General features: G+C 34.0%; 1 protein-coding gene across 1 annotated transcript in view; it reads right to left on the minus strand.

Annotated features, from left to right (window-relative positions):
- Positions 1–18,379, minus strand: part of LOC111088016 — a 40,461-nt gene that overhangs the window by 4,148 nt on the left and 17,934 nt on the right. Inside the window, exons 5-7 of the mRNA XM_022396737.1 lie at positions 17,170–17,223; positions 16,152–16,279; positions 12,232–12,302 (exon numbers count right to left, since the gene is read on the minus strand). Of these exons, the coding sequence (XP_022252445.1) occupies positions 12,232–12,302; positions 16,152–16,279; positions 17,170–17,223 (253 nt within the window). The remainder of the gene's footprint in view (positions 1–12,231; positions 12,303–16,151; positions 16,280–17,169; positions 17,224–18,379) is intronic.

The following is an 18,379-nucleotide window of genomic DNA, read 5'->3' on the forward strand; positions in this document are numbered from 1 at the left end:
AAATTTTTCTGCATTAGAAAATACGCAACATCTACTGTTCTAAAACACAAATTGAATCAAAGTCTTCATCACACTCACAAGCTTAAAGGTAGGATTATCTTGAATTGGAGCAGATTCAGAGCAAATTCTCGAGTCTTGATTAACAGAGTATCATTGATCTATAACAAAAACTCCCATTCCGGTCTTATTACACAACTTCATTAAGACAAATAAGTTAACTATTAATAGAAAAGTTTCTTAATCTGATTGATGATAATCAATAATATACCTTATTTTAGAAACAAAAGTACTTATTAATAGCATATTTTCACGTTTGAACCGTTTTACCAATGTGAAACATAAGATATAGCAATAAAACTGTGGGAAGAAGAGAAAAATTTTTGTAGACTTCTAGGTTGTTTTGTAGTGCTGTTCCTGTCACTTTCAGTCGACCACCTAAAGCTTGCTATTCAGTAAACTGCTGTTTATTTTTCTCATCGCTAGTTGTTATAAAATGTTAAGGGTCAATCCAAATCTGGACGGCAAAGCAAAGTTCTTTTCAATAAAGCAGTGTAATTCCCCTTTTTACAAGGACACCTGAAGGTTGTCCGTATGATTAGATCATGTTTCTTTTAATGTTCCTAACAAGGAATGTAACACCTCCTGTTGCTCTAAAGAATAGCTTGGCGCCTGAAAACCAGCTGTCCCAGCAGGTGACCCGGATCTTTTTTCTTCTTATTCATTGTTTGGTATAGAAACACTATATTATTTGTGGGCAACGTGTTTGACATTATTGACTTAAAAATAACATTCATTGTAAAGTTCACGAATTCCGTTCAAATTAATAAATTTATTAAGAACATTAGTTGAAAAATAACATCACGTGAAAAATATTTCGAATAATGTTAGAATTAAATCAAACCTACAATTAAATATTTTTCCAAGTAATTTTGTACTTGCTTGTTTCGACAATACAATTGTAAACTTATCACCCAACTCTAATTTTATGATATTCGTATTCTGCATTCAAAAGAGAATTGGAAATCACAACTACACCAATTTGTCGCTGCATGTTCACTAAATCGGAATGGAGAAGTAAAACACTACAGAAAAATACGTCAACATATATAATTACTACTAATACTAAAACGGAAGCTAAATTTTCAAAAATAAACAAATATTGATAAATCCATGTAATAGATTCAACAGCCTAAATTGCATTACGTTTTGCTTATAAAACTCGGTTTCTTTGTTCGATACATTTACCCATTTTGTGGTTTAGCATAGGTGTTTTACATCCTAATACAAGGAACTATATCATATTAATACTATATTAATTTCCTTTTGCCTGCCACTTGCTCAGGCATGAGTTTACTCTTCAATGTGCTCTGAAATAAATGATCACAATTTGCTTCAATGGTGTAATTATTTTGTTTCCAGCTAAGAAACGCAGGGTTCTACACATTCCAGCTACGACCGTCCGGCAACAGGTCGATCAAGTAAACAACACACGATCGTGTCTGGCCCATCAGCTTCGCTAAATGATGAATGAGTAGTTCAAGAGGTCTTAGAGCTGTGTCTGTACTACAGCAATTCCAATAACAGCTGAAGATTAAAAGCCAGTCTGTCAAGATCCTTGAAGAGATTCGTGTATTCATTAATACAATTGTGTTCCAAGTGACAGCAAAGCAAATGAATTACCATAAAGACGCCTCTCCGACGACGCTTAGCGTGGGATCCAAAATGTGTCTTGGCTAGTTTGACCTATACGTTACTCGACCAGGAAAAAAACTCCACCTCCAACAAGAACTCAAGTGGCGCCAGGATTTTCTCATGTCGTACCTTCAGGTTTAACCTCTCGGCGCCGTCCACTAACATGCACAAGTCAGCCTCTAACACTTCAATAATTATTATTTTATCAACGTCAAGTACCGCACAACACCAAAATCGTTTTTGTTGCAATAGGATTCGCTACTTTAACGCGATATACTTGTCGGGATGTTAATAATAACAAGCATAATGAAAAAAAAATGAAATTTTATAAAGACAAACAGGGATCAATATATACGTAATCTAGCTATCTATAGTAATATAGAAAAATTTAATGCTACAAAAAGTATTGAAACAAGAAAGTTAAAACTAAAAAACCTGAGTTACTTAAAATTTAAACAATTTTATTCCTACTTATCCCTACACTATAATTATGTTAGTAATTATGTAATTATGTTTGTTTCCTTTTTATTAGGTATATTTTTGTGCATCAGCAATACTAAGCTGGGACGCTCGTATACCCGATTCGATTTTATTACTAATCAGGATCTCAACCAACCTCCTCTCAAATCTAATTATATGTCCAAAGTAGCGCTTCGTACATTTTATACATTCTTGGCCAAAACGTTTGTATATTTTGTAACAAATAAGATCATTATTATTAAGATAGAATACAAATACATTTAGCGCTGTCAAACTGAGAAATACATGTTACATTAAACATCTACATATGTAATTTGCATAATGAGACAGGTTCTGTGGACATCATGAACGATTTATCAGGACAGCAAATAATTTTATCAGACACCTATAGTAAGATGTATAATTCAGTTCACCTATCACAACAAAACCTTACCAAAACATATAAAATGAAAAAACATAACATAAAGTCATTATAAAATAGCGTCTGTAGCCTTATATCAGTTCATATTAAAATTCATTACTTGGTTGGTCCTTCTCGTACTCTAATAACCTCCGCAAGGAGACGTGGTATGCTGTCGATGAGGTTATTGATGTAATTCACCATGATTTCATCCCAATTTGTCATTAAAAGGCGCTGAAACTCAGCTACAGTAGCTGCTTTAGGGTCGTGGTTAACAATTTTCCGGCTTAATTCTGCCCAACAGTTCTCAATGGGATTAAAATCTGGAGACTTTGTTGGCCATGGCAATCTTGTAACATCCTCCTGTTTGAGATAATCATGTACAGTATGCACACTGTTGGTAGTGGCATTGTCATCCTGGAACACAAAGTTATTGCCAAACCTTGCCCTAGCGTATGGAAGAAATATCGTCTGCATGTAATGCCTGTACAAGGCGTCATTGACGTTTCCCTGGAGGATATGAAGAGCAGTTTTCCACCATAATGAATAGTTGTCCAAACATGTACTGCACCACTCCCTGTGTGTTCCCGGGGGGAAAGACAGTCTGCCCTCATCTGTTCTCCAGGCAAATGATGAACACGAATCTTACCATCAGCTTTAACAAGCCAGAAACAGGACTCATCTGAAAAGATGACATGTTGCCAGTGTTCTAAATGTAAGTTGGCATGTTGTCTTGCCCAATTAACATGGTGACGGCGGTGATATCCAGTTTATATCAGTTTGCAGATAGCTCTTCCTGCAAAATAACCTTGTTTAATCAGTCTCCTATTCACTGTTCCTCTGGATATCCTGGAATGAATGTGTTTATGCCATTCCTGTGGTAAGGTGTTGCAAGACTTCTTTCAACCTTGATGCGTTAAGCTGACCAAAACACGATCTTCTCCGGTAGTAGTTTTCGGCTTCTACCAGTAGAGTTTCCTGGAACAACGTTTCCTGTAGTCCGATGACGTTTCAGGTGTCTGGATACAGCACACTGGGGTACCGTACTGTTCTGGCAACGTTTGTTTGCTTCATACCATCTCTGGGTAGTCGAACAATTTGACACCCTATGACTTCTGGCACGCGACGAGACATGACTCTACACCAAGTATAGAGAATATGGCTAAACAAAGCGTTGATCTGTTTCAAAAAAGATTATACCAAAAGCACACCCTCTTATACAAAACAGGTGTGTATGTGTGTTTTGGTAAATATATACTCAAAACAACTTATAGAGAGCATAATAACAGGTCTTAAACTTGTGGTATTGGTTGTAAATATCCCAGCCATGGCAATTGGATTTATAGCTCCCTGCTCGGCCCTGTTAAGGTCCGTTTATTAGAGTATTTTGTCTTTGTCGATTTTTCTCCTTCCCATCAGATCATCTCTTCGACGGGCCTATCAGGCCTTTGCTTCATTGTTTTCACTTCTCTTCCAGTCATGACATCTCGACCTCTATCAGTCACTCACTATTGCGCACATCAACCACTACCTCGCAAAATAAAATAAATCACCTCATTATTGTGTCCTAATCAAATGGTGCAGAGCGAAGGAGGGTTCAATAATTCTTCGGACACCCCGAATGACAAACGTTTTGAATCATATAACTGTGATCGAAACGATTTTTCATCTAAATATATATATATACCAGGCTAGTTAGTTTAATAACAACTCGTACATGTTTGTCTGATCATACGCTACCTTTTCTGTTACCACTAATAACTACTCCATGCATGTACACAACAACATCAATATAGAACAGTATACAAACATTTTGACCAATACCGTACATATATATTAATATCCTTTTCGGTACAAGAAATGAATCATTGGGACCCCAGACGGAAGAGTTCTGTGAAAAAATTAGAGCGATAAGGTTCGTCATTGTTTCTGTCATTTTTCCTGGAAAAAGTCATTACAATACATAGACTAAACTTCGTTGAAATAGTAAAATTTTGATTCACTCCATATAGACGTATATAGCGATTTAGGTGACTTTTATGGATAAGCTTCAGTTTCGTTCAGTCAATACTTTGAAATAGACATTGTTAATATTCAGACATTTTAAAGGTGGTTTTAAACGAGCGATTTTAAGGCCGCCATTTTGTTTCATTAAGATCCCTACTATTAAGTACTGCTGTAATTAATGATAAGGCTAGACTCGACAATATATACAGCATGGAACACCAAGCAATATGAAAAAAAGAAGAAAAAACTTGCCATTTCCAAAACCAGTATATTTAATTCAAATAAAATATCCTTTTGAAAACCTGACAAAGTAATTAAGATGAAATGATAAAGAAGAAGAAGAGGAAAAAAGTGATAACATTTTTAAATATGTAAGAGTATATATTATTGTTAAGATCATTTACTGAGATTATTAGTAAATACTTTTGCAAATGCAAAAAAATTACAATGGCAAATTTTTACCTATACGGAGCTAGCTTAACAAGATAAGCGTCTAATCTATTATCCCCACATCAAAATATACACTACTAGCTGGAATACCCATATCCTGAATGGAAGTTCTTTAAATTCATGGTTAATGAAAGATTATCTTAGGACATGAAAAGTTGTTTCCCTTATATGTAATTGTTAGAAACGCCCATAAAAACCGCAAAACACGAAATGTGAAACCACAAAGTTGCATGTATCTCCGCATGGACCCAACAAACGCTCATGCCAAATTTGGGGAAGATCCATTATCAGAGGGCGAAGTAGTGGTAAAAAAACGCAAAAGTGACCATAAAAACCGTAAAACTGAGAATTTATATGTATCTCCCCATGGACCCAATAAACCTTCATGCCAAATTTGGTGAAGATCTATGAACAGGGGGCGAGGTAGTGGTAAAAATCGCAAAAACGCCCATAAAAAACTGCAAAATACAAAACTGAAAATTTGTATGTAACCCCGCATGGACCCAATGAACCTCCATACCAGTTTTGGTGAAGATCCATCCACACCCTGCGTAGTAGTTACATGGACGGACAACAGACAGTACTATTACATTTATATAAATTACGTGGAAAACTTGCTATACAATTGAAATCTTTATGAACCACCATTTTATCGTAAATCAAGAGATATGTTTACTTTTCCATGAATGCATCTTCCAATTAGGAATAAGGATAATTGTGCCTTAAGTAAAGCACTAAATAATATGATGTCCTACAGTCTTGCTATAATGGACAAAAAATACCTGTATTTATCTATATGTGTACAAAAAAGTGACGTAACTTTAATAACTACCAGCATTGAATGAGGTGTTGTCAGAACGATACTTTATCATATATTGTGTTCAAACCTAACAAAAATTCTAAAACAATGTCTTGTTTGGTTACAATATTGGTTTTAAATCGCTAGCATTACGTTATACGCTTCAAACCAGTGAGTTCTGAGCAGTCTCAACCATCGCTTCCTCATGAGGTAAGGAGTATTTTTTGGTGCAAGCTAGCAATGTCAATTTCGTATATTCTTTAAAGCTCATAACGTCGTGGGAAACATTCAATAAACAGTGTTTTTGTAAAATAAAACGTACGAACTATTACACATTACACTATTTTAATTGCAATAATTATGTACGCAATAATTTGTCCCATAGCGTATAGAAATTGTTACATAACTAACTCAATAAAATTAACTGTTGTTCAAAACTGCAACTGAATATTTAGAGATATTTTACTGTGTTAATTCCAACTGAAGTATGTAATATGAGTACAAACTTTCAAGAAATCAGCTATGAATATTTTCAGTTTAACCAATCAATTAACGGAATTAAAAAAAAATCATGTTATCACATTTTAAAAACAATTTGAATGTGTTAATACAAAGGTGTATCACACCAGACGTGATCCATGGTGCCACTGGCTTCATGTTTAACACTTATACATTTAGTTCATTACTAATTCGTCGCAGATAATCATTTGGCTGGTGATTTTTGTTACAGCACTTTCCGAAGAAGGATATTCATATTACAATACTTCATAGAGATGAAAATCCAGGGACATACTAATTTCAAATACGATTATTTGTAACAAAGGAGAAACAGAACATCTATATAAAGATCTAAAAACTATTAAATAGTATCCTACTACTCGCAGGACTGGCACTAGTGTTGTCAAAGATTGCAGACTCGTTGTCCAGGAATACCAGCCCCTCACAAACACACACATGAGAAAGTTTGTTTGTTTTTGAAGTTAAGCACAAAGCTACACAATGGACTATCTGTGCTCTGCCCACCACGGGTATCGAAACCCGGTTTCTAGCGTTGTAAGTCCACAGACATACCGCTGTGCCACTAGGGGGCTACATGAGAAAGTGATTCTTGAAAAGTTTCGTATACTTCAATTAATTGTGTAAAAGGTTAATTTGTCCTTTTAAAGAAGCATAAACCAAGAATGTAGTATGTACCTACCAGATCCTGCAGAAAAATGAATGTGAGAGATGGAATTTAGTGTACTTGAACGACTGCATACGAAACGGACGATTAACTATCGACAACTAAATAATATGTTTTCAACATGGTAGATAATGCAAATAAAGTTTGTTGTAAGGCTTTACATTTGTTGCAGGTTTCTATTTAAATGGAGAAATTAAACTTCACAAAGTGAAAAGTAAAACAAGCGTTAACTTTACCTACTACCAAGAGAAAGTATTGGTACCAATTACGTTATATGAAATTCCTGAACCGTAGAGCATGTGGACAAGACGTTAAGACGGTATACTTACAATCATACCTGGAGGCCTACGAATGTAAAGCAAGAAATTAATGTTCATGCTACTCTTTACTCAAATACACCTGATATTACTTGTTTGCTCATCTATGAACTTAGTCCACCACTAGAGGAATGTCTACATACACTTTATGTGGCCAAACATTGGCCTTGCCATCTTTATGCAGAAGCTTGTTACAATGGAAATTGTCGTGTTAGGCTTAATCCTCACCATCAGATAGAAATAGTTTCAAGGGCAACATGGGATTTGGGGAACATTTTCCTTAAAAAGTGCGATTAACTCTAGTATTTCTCATTCAAAAATATGAATTTGACAAACTGAGATAGAAGACCTATCAATGCGCAGAATTTTCCGGTAATTTCATGGTTTATTGAATATTTCATGACCTTTTTGAATTACTAGTTATGTAGGTTTTTCGTGATCATCAAATTCGTTTTCACTTTATAAACGAATACTAGCCTATGTATTTTAAGAGTTAGCTTGATAATATTTGTTTCTGCTTTATTCAGATTAACTGCAGACTATGCACATACGAAAAAATATGTACAAGTCCTTCTAAAAATATTCTGTTTTAACATATTTTGCGTGTCCATTATATGAGCTAACTGTGAACCAAGAAATGTAGGTTCAAACGTAGGAGACTTATATAGACGTTTATAGTTAATAACTTAAAAAGTTAGGTAAAGTACTATTCAGAAAAAAAAGGTGTAATTACAATTACCAAGTATATTTACCTTCGTAAATAAACAGAAACTAACATAGTATTTAGACATGTCTTAGCTATTTCTATTCGGGTTTCGAAATAATGAAGTGCAGTAAAAATAAATTAACAAAGTAAAACAAGTAAGAAAAGCTATGGTTAGATAATGTCTGAATCATAATACACCACAGTACAGTAAAAGGGGTAAAATCTAATGATTATTAAATTACACTCGAAAATCAAAATAATGGAAATTTTATTGAAGAGTTGGCTATGGAAGGTCTTTTTTTATGTTTTAAACCAGATGTGGTGAACAGTATTCATAAGTCCTTGTTTTTTTTTTTTAATTGGTATATTATTTGAGTAACTTAGTTGCAGGTACATCTTTTAACACTGAAACGGTAAGAAATAATGCCAAGAGAAATGGCACTATGCTTTCTACTAGTGCAATCTGCTCGGCCCGGCATGGCCAGATGGTTAGGGCGCTCGACTCGTAATCTGTGGGTCGCGGGTTTAAATCCCCGTCACACCAAAGATGCTCGCTCTTTTAGCCGTGGGGAAGTTATAATGTGACGGTCAATCCCACTATTCGTTGGTAAAAGAGTAGCCCAAGAGTTGGCGGTGGGTGGTGATGACTAGCTGCTTTCCGTCTAGTCTTACACTGCTAAATTAGGGACGGCTACCACAGATAGTCCTCGTGTAGCTTTGCGCGAAATTCGTAACAAACCAAGCAGTCTGCTGTGTTACTCAAAACGACCCCTACCCCTATCTCCTGCTATCTCAGAGATAAGTCTGAGATTTTATAACGCTAAAAATCGGGTTTCAATATTCGCAGTGGGCACAGCACTGATGGTTGATTGTGTAAATTTCTCGGCTAAGCATCTTATTGATGGAAGAAATTAAAACATTCTTCCTTATAACTTCACATTTTTTAAATGTGTTGTCTCAAATGCTGCAGTGATAGTTTAGAGGCTATTTATGCGATTTTAAGACGATTGCACTATATGAGTTTGTTCTTATCTAATTTATTAAGGAAACGACGTTAAATGGAAAAACTGAGCAGTTTCTTGAAAAAAATATGGAAAACAATATTTTTCATAAAAGCAAAGAGGTTACCTATTGATGTAAAATTAAAAAGAAAACTTCTGTAAAAGTGAAAACGTGCTTATATCTCACAGGATTCTGAAAAGAAGCCTTCTCAAAACATCACGCAATATGGTCGACACAATATTGTAGTTTACTACAAGCTTTATAGATATTGTAACTGTATTTAGGAAAACAAAATACTGAATGCTGGATGGTTAGTGTACCCTAACTGCCAATACAAAGGTACGTAGTTCACAACCCACTGCCGTAAAAAGACGCTCCGCACTTTGAGGTCGTAGATGTGTTATAAAAGTGACACCAATTCCTGCTTTTCAGTCACACGAGAATGGCTCGAGAGTTGGCGGGGGTGCTGTTTAGTATAAGGAGTTCATAATTAAGGACGAGGACGGCTATACACAGATAGCCCTTTTTTGTAATTGACGTGAAAAATCTAAAACAAAGAAACAAAACTAACCACCTGCACGTAAACACGGCAACAAAACTGACCACCCACAAGTAAATTTCTTTATTCTATTTGACTACAAAGTGAGGAAGTAAAAATGTTTAATTTCTGACATTACGTCTCATCAAACTCGCATGAATGAAGTAAGAGTTTGATTAGCTTGCCACTCCATTGCCATAGATAACTACCCCCCCCCCCCCAGTGGCACAGTAGAATGTCTGCGGACTTATAACGTTTGTGCTTAGTTGCAAACAAGCCATAGATATTGATTTTTTCTTAATTTCGAAACGTTATACTACTGAAAATCAGAAGACATTTTTAAGTGGAGAAAAAAGCAACCACGAATCCTTGAAATGTTTGTGTGATCTCTATTTTACTAAAATTATCAATATCACTTACATTTGGACGAACAAATAGTGTCATTGTCATAAACTGAGGCTTATAAATGAACATAGGTGAGCCTCATTTATAGTTTCGAGGTGTAACCAGTACTTTAGTTGATGATGTCAGAAAAACACGCAGGCTCAAGAAATCAATTTAATACAAAGAAACGAGAATAGCCTATATCCCGAGCACTTTCGAAAGGTTAACATTTCTTTTCCAGTCAGCACCTTAACCTGGATGGGCTAAAAAAAAAAGAATTTCATTATACGTAACAGAGTTTTCCAGGCCTACGGAAGTTCTTTAAAAAGAAAAGAAAAAAGAGGCCATTTAAAATGGCATTGTTTTCTCATACCCTACAGTTATTTCTTTTTCTTTTGTTTGTAGTTGAGCACAAAGCTACACAATGGGCTATCTGTGGTCTGCCTATCATGGGTATCGAAACCCGGTTTCTAGTGTTATAAGTCCGCAGACATACCGCTGTGCCACTGGCGGGCTCATACACTTAAGACACTATATTTTCTTATATTTCGATCGTTTCTAATTTGAATTAACTAATATAATGAAACAAAACCAAGTTATTTCTGCGAACGCAATTGAAAAACTATAAACCACCAAGTTGACCTAAAAGTGTTCGTCATACCTATTTTATAACCTTAAGTCTAAAAACTAAAGGATAAAAACAGTGAATTCCCGCCCGACTTCTAGTGTTTTTGCAACGTGTACTATTATATGGTAAACGTATACGTAACCACGTCCTTTTAAACTTTATATGTACAGATTAAGAAGAGTACATTATTTCTTCTGAAACTGCAGCTAATCAGTAATTCATTCTTTACAATTTCGGTAGAAATAGTGATGATGTCGTGTCATTAACCTGCCAGAACGATTCCTTGTTAAACGTTAATAAAAATAGTGTGTAAACCGGTCTAAATTCTGTTATCATGATAGCCGTGAGTATAAGAAATATCCACTTATAAATGCAAAATACATAATACAAGAACTTAACTAATCTTGTTAAATATCCCGAATATTTTTTTTCGAATTAAGTGTTTAAAGAAATGAGAATTCAGTGGTAAAACTGTTCATTTTGTTTTTGCAGTGGTTCCTAAAATTTGGTTATTATTCTTTTCACGATAAACCAGAAGCGTTCTAAAATCAGTGATACAGGCAGATTTAAAAAAAAAGTAACTCCTTTATTGTTAGAAGGTTCACTTAGTAAGAAACTATTCAATGTTTTTATAAAACAATATATGCCTGAATCTTTTGTTATGTAAAAACGTAAAACTAGCTTATAATTTCGTTATGTTAACATCGTTTTCTAGGATCTAGACTCTTCACCCTAGAACAACATTGCTTTTCAGCCAATGAAGCGCAAGTTTGGTTCTTATTAAGCACAAAGATATACAATAAATTGTCTGTGCTCTTCCCACCACGGGTATCGAAACCCGAATTTTAACGTCGTAAACCTGGAAACTTCCAAAGAGCATTTGATGGGCATGAAGGTCATAGCGGATTACTGACAGTACAGAGCAAACCGTGGGGAAGAGTACTATTAACAAGTTATAAACAATTTGTTTAATTGTTTGTTGGGGAACTCAAAACTACACAATGATATATCTGTACGGTGCCCAGTGCGGTGATTGAGCCCCGAATGTTAGCATTATAAGTTATCAAGCTTACTGCTAAGCCACTGAGGTATTTTCCAGAATAAAGATGCGAATATAACAACCCAGTAAAAGATAAGATTGGTCGATTGCTGCAATTCTTCAGGACAATATACCTAAGAGCAATATTTTTGCTTTAATAGTAGAATATTTGATTGTTTATTGAAACTACGTTAACGTGTTAAAATGTTTTTATATGCTAAAAATAAAACTGCAATTGACATAATAACGTTATTATTTAAAAGCTGAGATAAATAGAGGTTTTATCTTATTTTATTTTATCAACTAAGAAAACAAACTATACACTAAAAACACTCCTTAAAATAACATGTACTTTTCTTAGTAAATAATACAATTGCTATAAAGATAACATGCTATTTTCAAGACGTTAGAATGAAATATTGTCTCCAGAGTGATAGAAAACACTCAAAATAGACACTATAGAAACAGTTTTCATGCAGTGTGAAGTAATGACACTGCATACGTATTTAAGTTACCAATGCATGAACTGAATAACCACTAATTATCTTTAATTTTCACCAGTTGCCATTTCTTAATTTAGGTTGAAGATATAATAATTCAACTCACCTAAGCACACAATGAAATCGGTCTTGTTCTAGATGGCTACATCCTCCAATGCAGCGACCCACGTCTATTTCCTGAAAACGAAATTAACTGAATTAATTTAACATTTCAAAAGCATTTTTTATTCAAACCAAAAAATATTGATATATCGTGGTTTCTACAGTTAAACCACGATATTGATATATCGTGGTTTAACTGTAGAAAGTTCATAAACAAAATCAAAAGATCTTTTAATCCTCTCCGTTTCGAGGAGTTTCTTTGAAAAAGATTAAGTGGAAAATACAGATCTACTGGTTCATCAGAGACAGGAATGAAACTTAGCTTAGTTATTTCTCTCCTGGAGATGCTTCTTATTTTACACGTTATATTTATACGAATACAGTTATATAATTCCACACTTGGATTGGCCCTACATAATTGATTTAAATCGATTTTGTATATTCCACACTTCGTCGTTAATCTTGGACAATGAGATATTAAGAGTGCAAAATCAGGCCCCTTTGAAGTAAACTACTTTTTTATGTCAAACATACTGTTTGATACTTTTCACATGATATATGTCCAGCTTATCTCTCTTTGGTTAACTTGTGTTCAGAGTTACTGATGAGGAGTGGAATTCTCCGAAACTAATAAATCCCAATAACACACGTTTATCAAAGTGTAGATCGAACTAGACCTACCTTGAATTTAGACTTCGAAATTAAACAATTTTCGGAATACTAAGTTTATTTATTATACTTATGTATTTAATGTTTGTCTTGTTTTTGAATCATCACAAGTAGACTATATTAAATCAGGTATTCTAGGATAGATAATATTAATGCTACCAACTGGTTCTTCGTAAAAGAATTATTAGAACAATTATATTGTCTCAAAGACTGTTTTTACTTCATAGCATAAAAATTGTGTTTGATGATTGTGGTACATTTAAGAATAAACTAAGGCTCACGTTTCTGTTTCACTAAAATATATAATTTTGGTATTTAGAAAGTGTGTATTATAATATTTCAAAAAGAACGCCTTATTTTAATGCTTCGTGTTAGTAAAACATTAATATTGAAATATGTTTGTTGTGGCGCGTAAATAAGAATAGACACATCAAATATATAGTTAAATATATGAGGTTGTAAATGTTTCAGGCTCGACGCACATTTGCGAAGGACTAACAATGAAATCCTACAATCAGATCAATCTGTTTTTTTCTCTTACGTTTACATTTACTTTTCAATATATGGGAGCGTCAAAAATCTAACAAAATATTAAAATTTTTTAAAAAACTTAAAAATTATAATGATTAACAGAATAACTGAATTTCCAAGTTTAGCTTTACTGTTGCTACAGCATGCTGCCAAACAATTTTATGAAGAGGGTCTATACAACAAGAGAATTTATTTCCTGGTATGCCTAATGTGGACTGAACATACATCGCTCTTGCTATAAAAGTTTTTAGAGGGCGTTCATAAATATGAAACTTGTCATCAGCTTAACGATGTTTCATTTGTAAACTACCAGGTAATGAACGCTGTTTCACCTCAGGCTAAACTGGAATGATGCCAGTCCAAGAATAAAATTGATTTGGTAATTCATTCCTAAACATTAACGTCATCACCACTTGTCGACGGTTTCATCTCCTCATCTGGACTGACGTGATTTAGCATAAGAAACTACATGCTAAAGAAGCGCTACAACATGAAGATTTAATAAAGTCGAACCATTTGTCAACGGTTTCATCTCCTCATCTGAACTGACGTCATTTAACATAAGAAACTACTTGCTAAAGAAGCGTTACAACATGAAGATTTAATAAAGTCGAACCATTTGTCAACGGTTTCATCTGCTCATCTGAACTGACGTCATTTAACATAAAAACTACTTGCTAAAGAAGCGCTACAACATGAAGATTTAATAAAGTCGAACCATTTGTAAACGGTTTCATCTCCTCATCTGAACTGACGTCATTTAACATAAGAAACTACTTGCTAAAGAAGCGCTACAACATGAAGATTTAATAAAGTCGAACCATTTGTAAACGGTTTCATCTCCTCATCTGAACTGACGTCATTTAACATAAGAAACTACTTGCTAAAGAAGCGTTACAACATGAAGATTTCATAAAGTCGAATTTCCCTAATTAATTCCAACCTATCTTGAATTACTAAAACGTCATTCTTTTCCATATGTTAACTAATGGTTTAAAAAAAATTCTTTAAATTAATGAAACTCGGTAAAGTAAAAAAAGTAATGTTTACAACTCTTTGTTATCGTTACTTGTATCGAAAAAGTTACAAATATAAGATTTATCGCTGAGACACCATGAGTAGCATATTCGTAAATAAAGACATATTTGAACATGAAAATTTATCATTTGTGTACATACACGAAGTGTTTCGTTCCAGTAATGCATATTCATTTAAGATTTGTGATCAACAATCCTGCTGCTTTGGCTGCACCAGTCGCTAGATTAGTTACAAAACAAAAAAAGGCTATTATTTCTGTGGGACAGATGAATAGGATTGCAAGATGATCTGTGATCAATTAATAGAAAATAGTAATGGCAGCTATAGCAGACTTAAAAGATATTTAAAAGAATTGAATGTACATAAGTCACAAAATGTATTTTTGATTATCTTACTCTAAGATCGATTCGTTTTGTTCAGTAGTCAGCTTATTATAACATATAAGTGTTAACATCAAATCTTCAATCGTTTAATCATGAAACAAGTTTTGAAAACATCACTATAATGTTAAAATAATAAAAACCCATCAATGCCTTAAATTTACTAACTACACCAAAAGTTTTACATACAAAAAATTACATTAATAGGAGTTAATGTTAAAAGTGTTGTATGACGAACATTCCTTCATCTCACTGGAGGGGTGCGCGAAGCCTGACCAAGGAAGAGTGCGTTGCTCCGAGAATGAGAAAACATAAAAAAATTGAAGAAGGCGAGACCTCAAAGTACTGCTTAATGATTCTAGTCTCACCTTACCACTAGATAGGCAAATATCTGGGTAGACCTGCTTGGTGCACAAGTTCAATATGTATCTTTCTATCATCAATAAAGGTGTATTCGATGATGTTATCGACCAATTTATTCCAACGGCTTAACTGATCGAACTTCGAATAGCAAGGCTCATCTCGCGCGTTTGTCGGTCCTATTATCGCCATATCTGTCAGCCAAAACATTTCAACGTTAAGGCTAATAAAATGTCATACTTACAATGTATTGAAATTAATGGTATTTACGACAGTGTACTTGAGTTAATTGTTTTTGCGTAACTCTTGCAAATGTGAATGAGAAAACTAAATATTCTTCTGCATAACAAATTCAGAAGTTTACATATTGATAACATAATTCTTTTAAAATCAGATGACGTGAATTTCTCCTGAATATCTGATGTGTCGTTCAGGGAAATTTTTAAGTAATTTTACGGGATTTACAGAAATGTTGCTTTCAGGGTGCACGTGTAGCCTAACTTCAGGTGAAATATCATAATCATGTGATATTTTCACAGAGAAAGTTGCAAGAATGTAAGTTTCGGTTTATAAAATAGAAATAAATTCTGAAATGCACGACTGTCAAAATTGACCATTTTGGTTATCATTATGGATCTAATATACAAGAAAGCACACTAAATAAAAAATCTTCATGTAATTAGCTTAGTATTCATCAAAAGTTCGTGCAAATAACAGGGCAATACCAATACATTTTCACTGTTCGTTTTCTAAACTTCTGTCCAAATATGTACATTTGTTTTGTAAACAAAAGTAATTTCCGCAATATATTAAAATACACGAATTGTTTCTAGCCCTGACTGACTGTAATAAACATTGAACCTGAGAAATGGCAAGTGACAATGTAGTAGCAAATCTTCTAGACAGGATTTTTCTTAATATCATACAATGGTTTACTATAGCCTACCTTTACTCCTTCTTCGGTCATATTTCTTGTGTCATTCCATACGTGTTCGTAATATAACTCTAGAAACTCCATTCTGTAGCAAGGCTGCGCACATTGGCACTCTTCAATCACAGGGACGCATGAAGCTCCTGTGGTGCAAACAGAATGTCAATATAAAGAGTACCGTGAACTTTTACTTTAGGCAAAAATTATATATTTTGAAAGGCGAAAATGTTCACAGAATAATAATGTAATGAAATAAGAATTTTAAAAAGAAGAACAATTTGGTTTTATTAAGATAGAAGAAAATAACTTTATGTGAGTTAAGAAGTAAGAAAAAAAGTTACACGAATTATTACTTCTTTACTTCTAAGCGACACGACATTTCAAGTGAAATTGTTATATAGTTTTCAAAAACAAAAAAAAAGCAAGCAAAACGTAAAGAATCTAGTTTTGGAGTTTTGTAAGATTTATGAGCGTGCGTATGCACGTGATCTATGTTATAAGTTTTTAGTTTGATTATTGTGTAAGTTTTTCATCCCAAGGCACCTTTTAAGATAGAGATATGCCCATCATGAAAATGTATTTCCCGGAAAATTTTCAATAGGTCAACATATAATAAGGCCCACAGTGACACAGCGGCATGTCTGCGGACTTACAACGCTAGAATCCGGGTTTCGATACCCGTGGTGGGCAGAGCACAAATAGCCCATTGTGTAGCTTTGTGCTGAATTACAAACAAACATATAATAAGTGGAAAAAATCACTGTAAAACATTTATCTCCAATGTAACGTACTATGCTATCTATGTTCACTGACTCTAGTTTGTCTGTTTGTTGTTTTTTTTTTGCTCATAGTTAATGTCACATAAAACTTGTGGTTAGTTCAGGGAACTGCGACCCTGTCTAGGAAACTTTACATTTTAAACGTCTAGCTTTATGATATGTACATATGTATCTTAAATAAGTTTACTATTATTTTGTGAACAAAATTCGACATTTTGTTTACATAAAGTCCAATTTCAGAAAGTCATACTCACCATTAGGGCCATTAATGCTAACTGTTCTATTCCGAAGAGGTTTACAACTGTTCCCTAGATTATAAAGAAATAGCTTTTAATAAATATTACTTTGTTACTAGAAGAACAAATAGTGTTCAGTGCCATAAAATACTTGAGATTTGTGTAGTGAGGACAAAAATGGTACTAACCCAATGTTTTGGTTGCAATATATTGTGTGAAATAAGTATAAACACTAAATAGTTCTATCAACTTACCTACAAATAGTTTTCTTACCTTTTTTTAGTTTTTCATCTCGGTTTTGGACTATATTTGCTACTTGTTTATTTTTAAGATATAGTTGTACAACTCAGGTTATTGCTCATCCGATTTAGCTTTAGCAAATATTCCAAACACGAGATGTCAAGAAGTGCAGAATCAATAAATTAGGACATAATAAAATAATCCAAGGAGCCTTTAACTTTCAGGAACGTTAAAGGCTGCAAACTCTTAGATGTTTCTATGGACAATAAATGAAGAAGAGATAGAATAATCTAAGCAACCTCTAAATGAGATCAAGGGGTTCTCGGCTCCCAGATGATTGATATTAGCAATAAACTAAAATTTAGTTTAACAATACAAGCAACCTCTGATCTCTAAGATAAAAAAATAAAAAATTCTCAGATGCTACCATTCACAATAGATTAAGATGTGGTAAAACAATCCAAGCAACCTTTCACCTTCAAATGAAGTCAGTAAGTGCAAACCTCCTGGATACTAGTGACCACAAGAGAATAAGATTGTAAGCAGTTTCTGATCCACATAATTAATGTATTTGTAAGTAGCTTTGGTCATGGTGAAAGCCTCAGATGTGGTAAGTAGGCATAATTGATGAAGATTTGATGTCATAAATGAAATCGATTTTGGCGCTAAAATAGACTGGAAATACTGAGCAAATGACATGTTTATATAATCCATGCACATTCGTTTATTGTAGTACCTAGAGGAGACACCTTTATTACTAGATTATCAAAAATATTACAAAGATGAATTTGTATTTACATTTTATATATTGAAGTCAAAGCTACTAAGGCTGTCTGCCATCGTCTCTAATTTTGAGCTATGACCTGAGAGAAAGCAGGCAGTCGGCAGGACCCTGCCAATCGCTACCCATGCTAAATGATTGAATGTCACCCCTGATGATGACAAAACCTTGTCGAAACGTTGTACATTTGCTGTTGTATTAAAGTTT

Source organism: Limulus polyphemus, unplaced genomic scaffold, assembly GCF_000517525.1.
Source record: "Limulus polyphemus unplaced genomic scaffold, Limulus_polyphemus-2.1.2 Scaffold2993, whole genome shotgun sequence".
NCBI classification, from domain to species: Eukaryota; Metazoa; Arthropoda; class Merostomata; order Xiphosura; family Limulidae; genus Limulus; species Limulus polyphemus.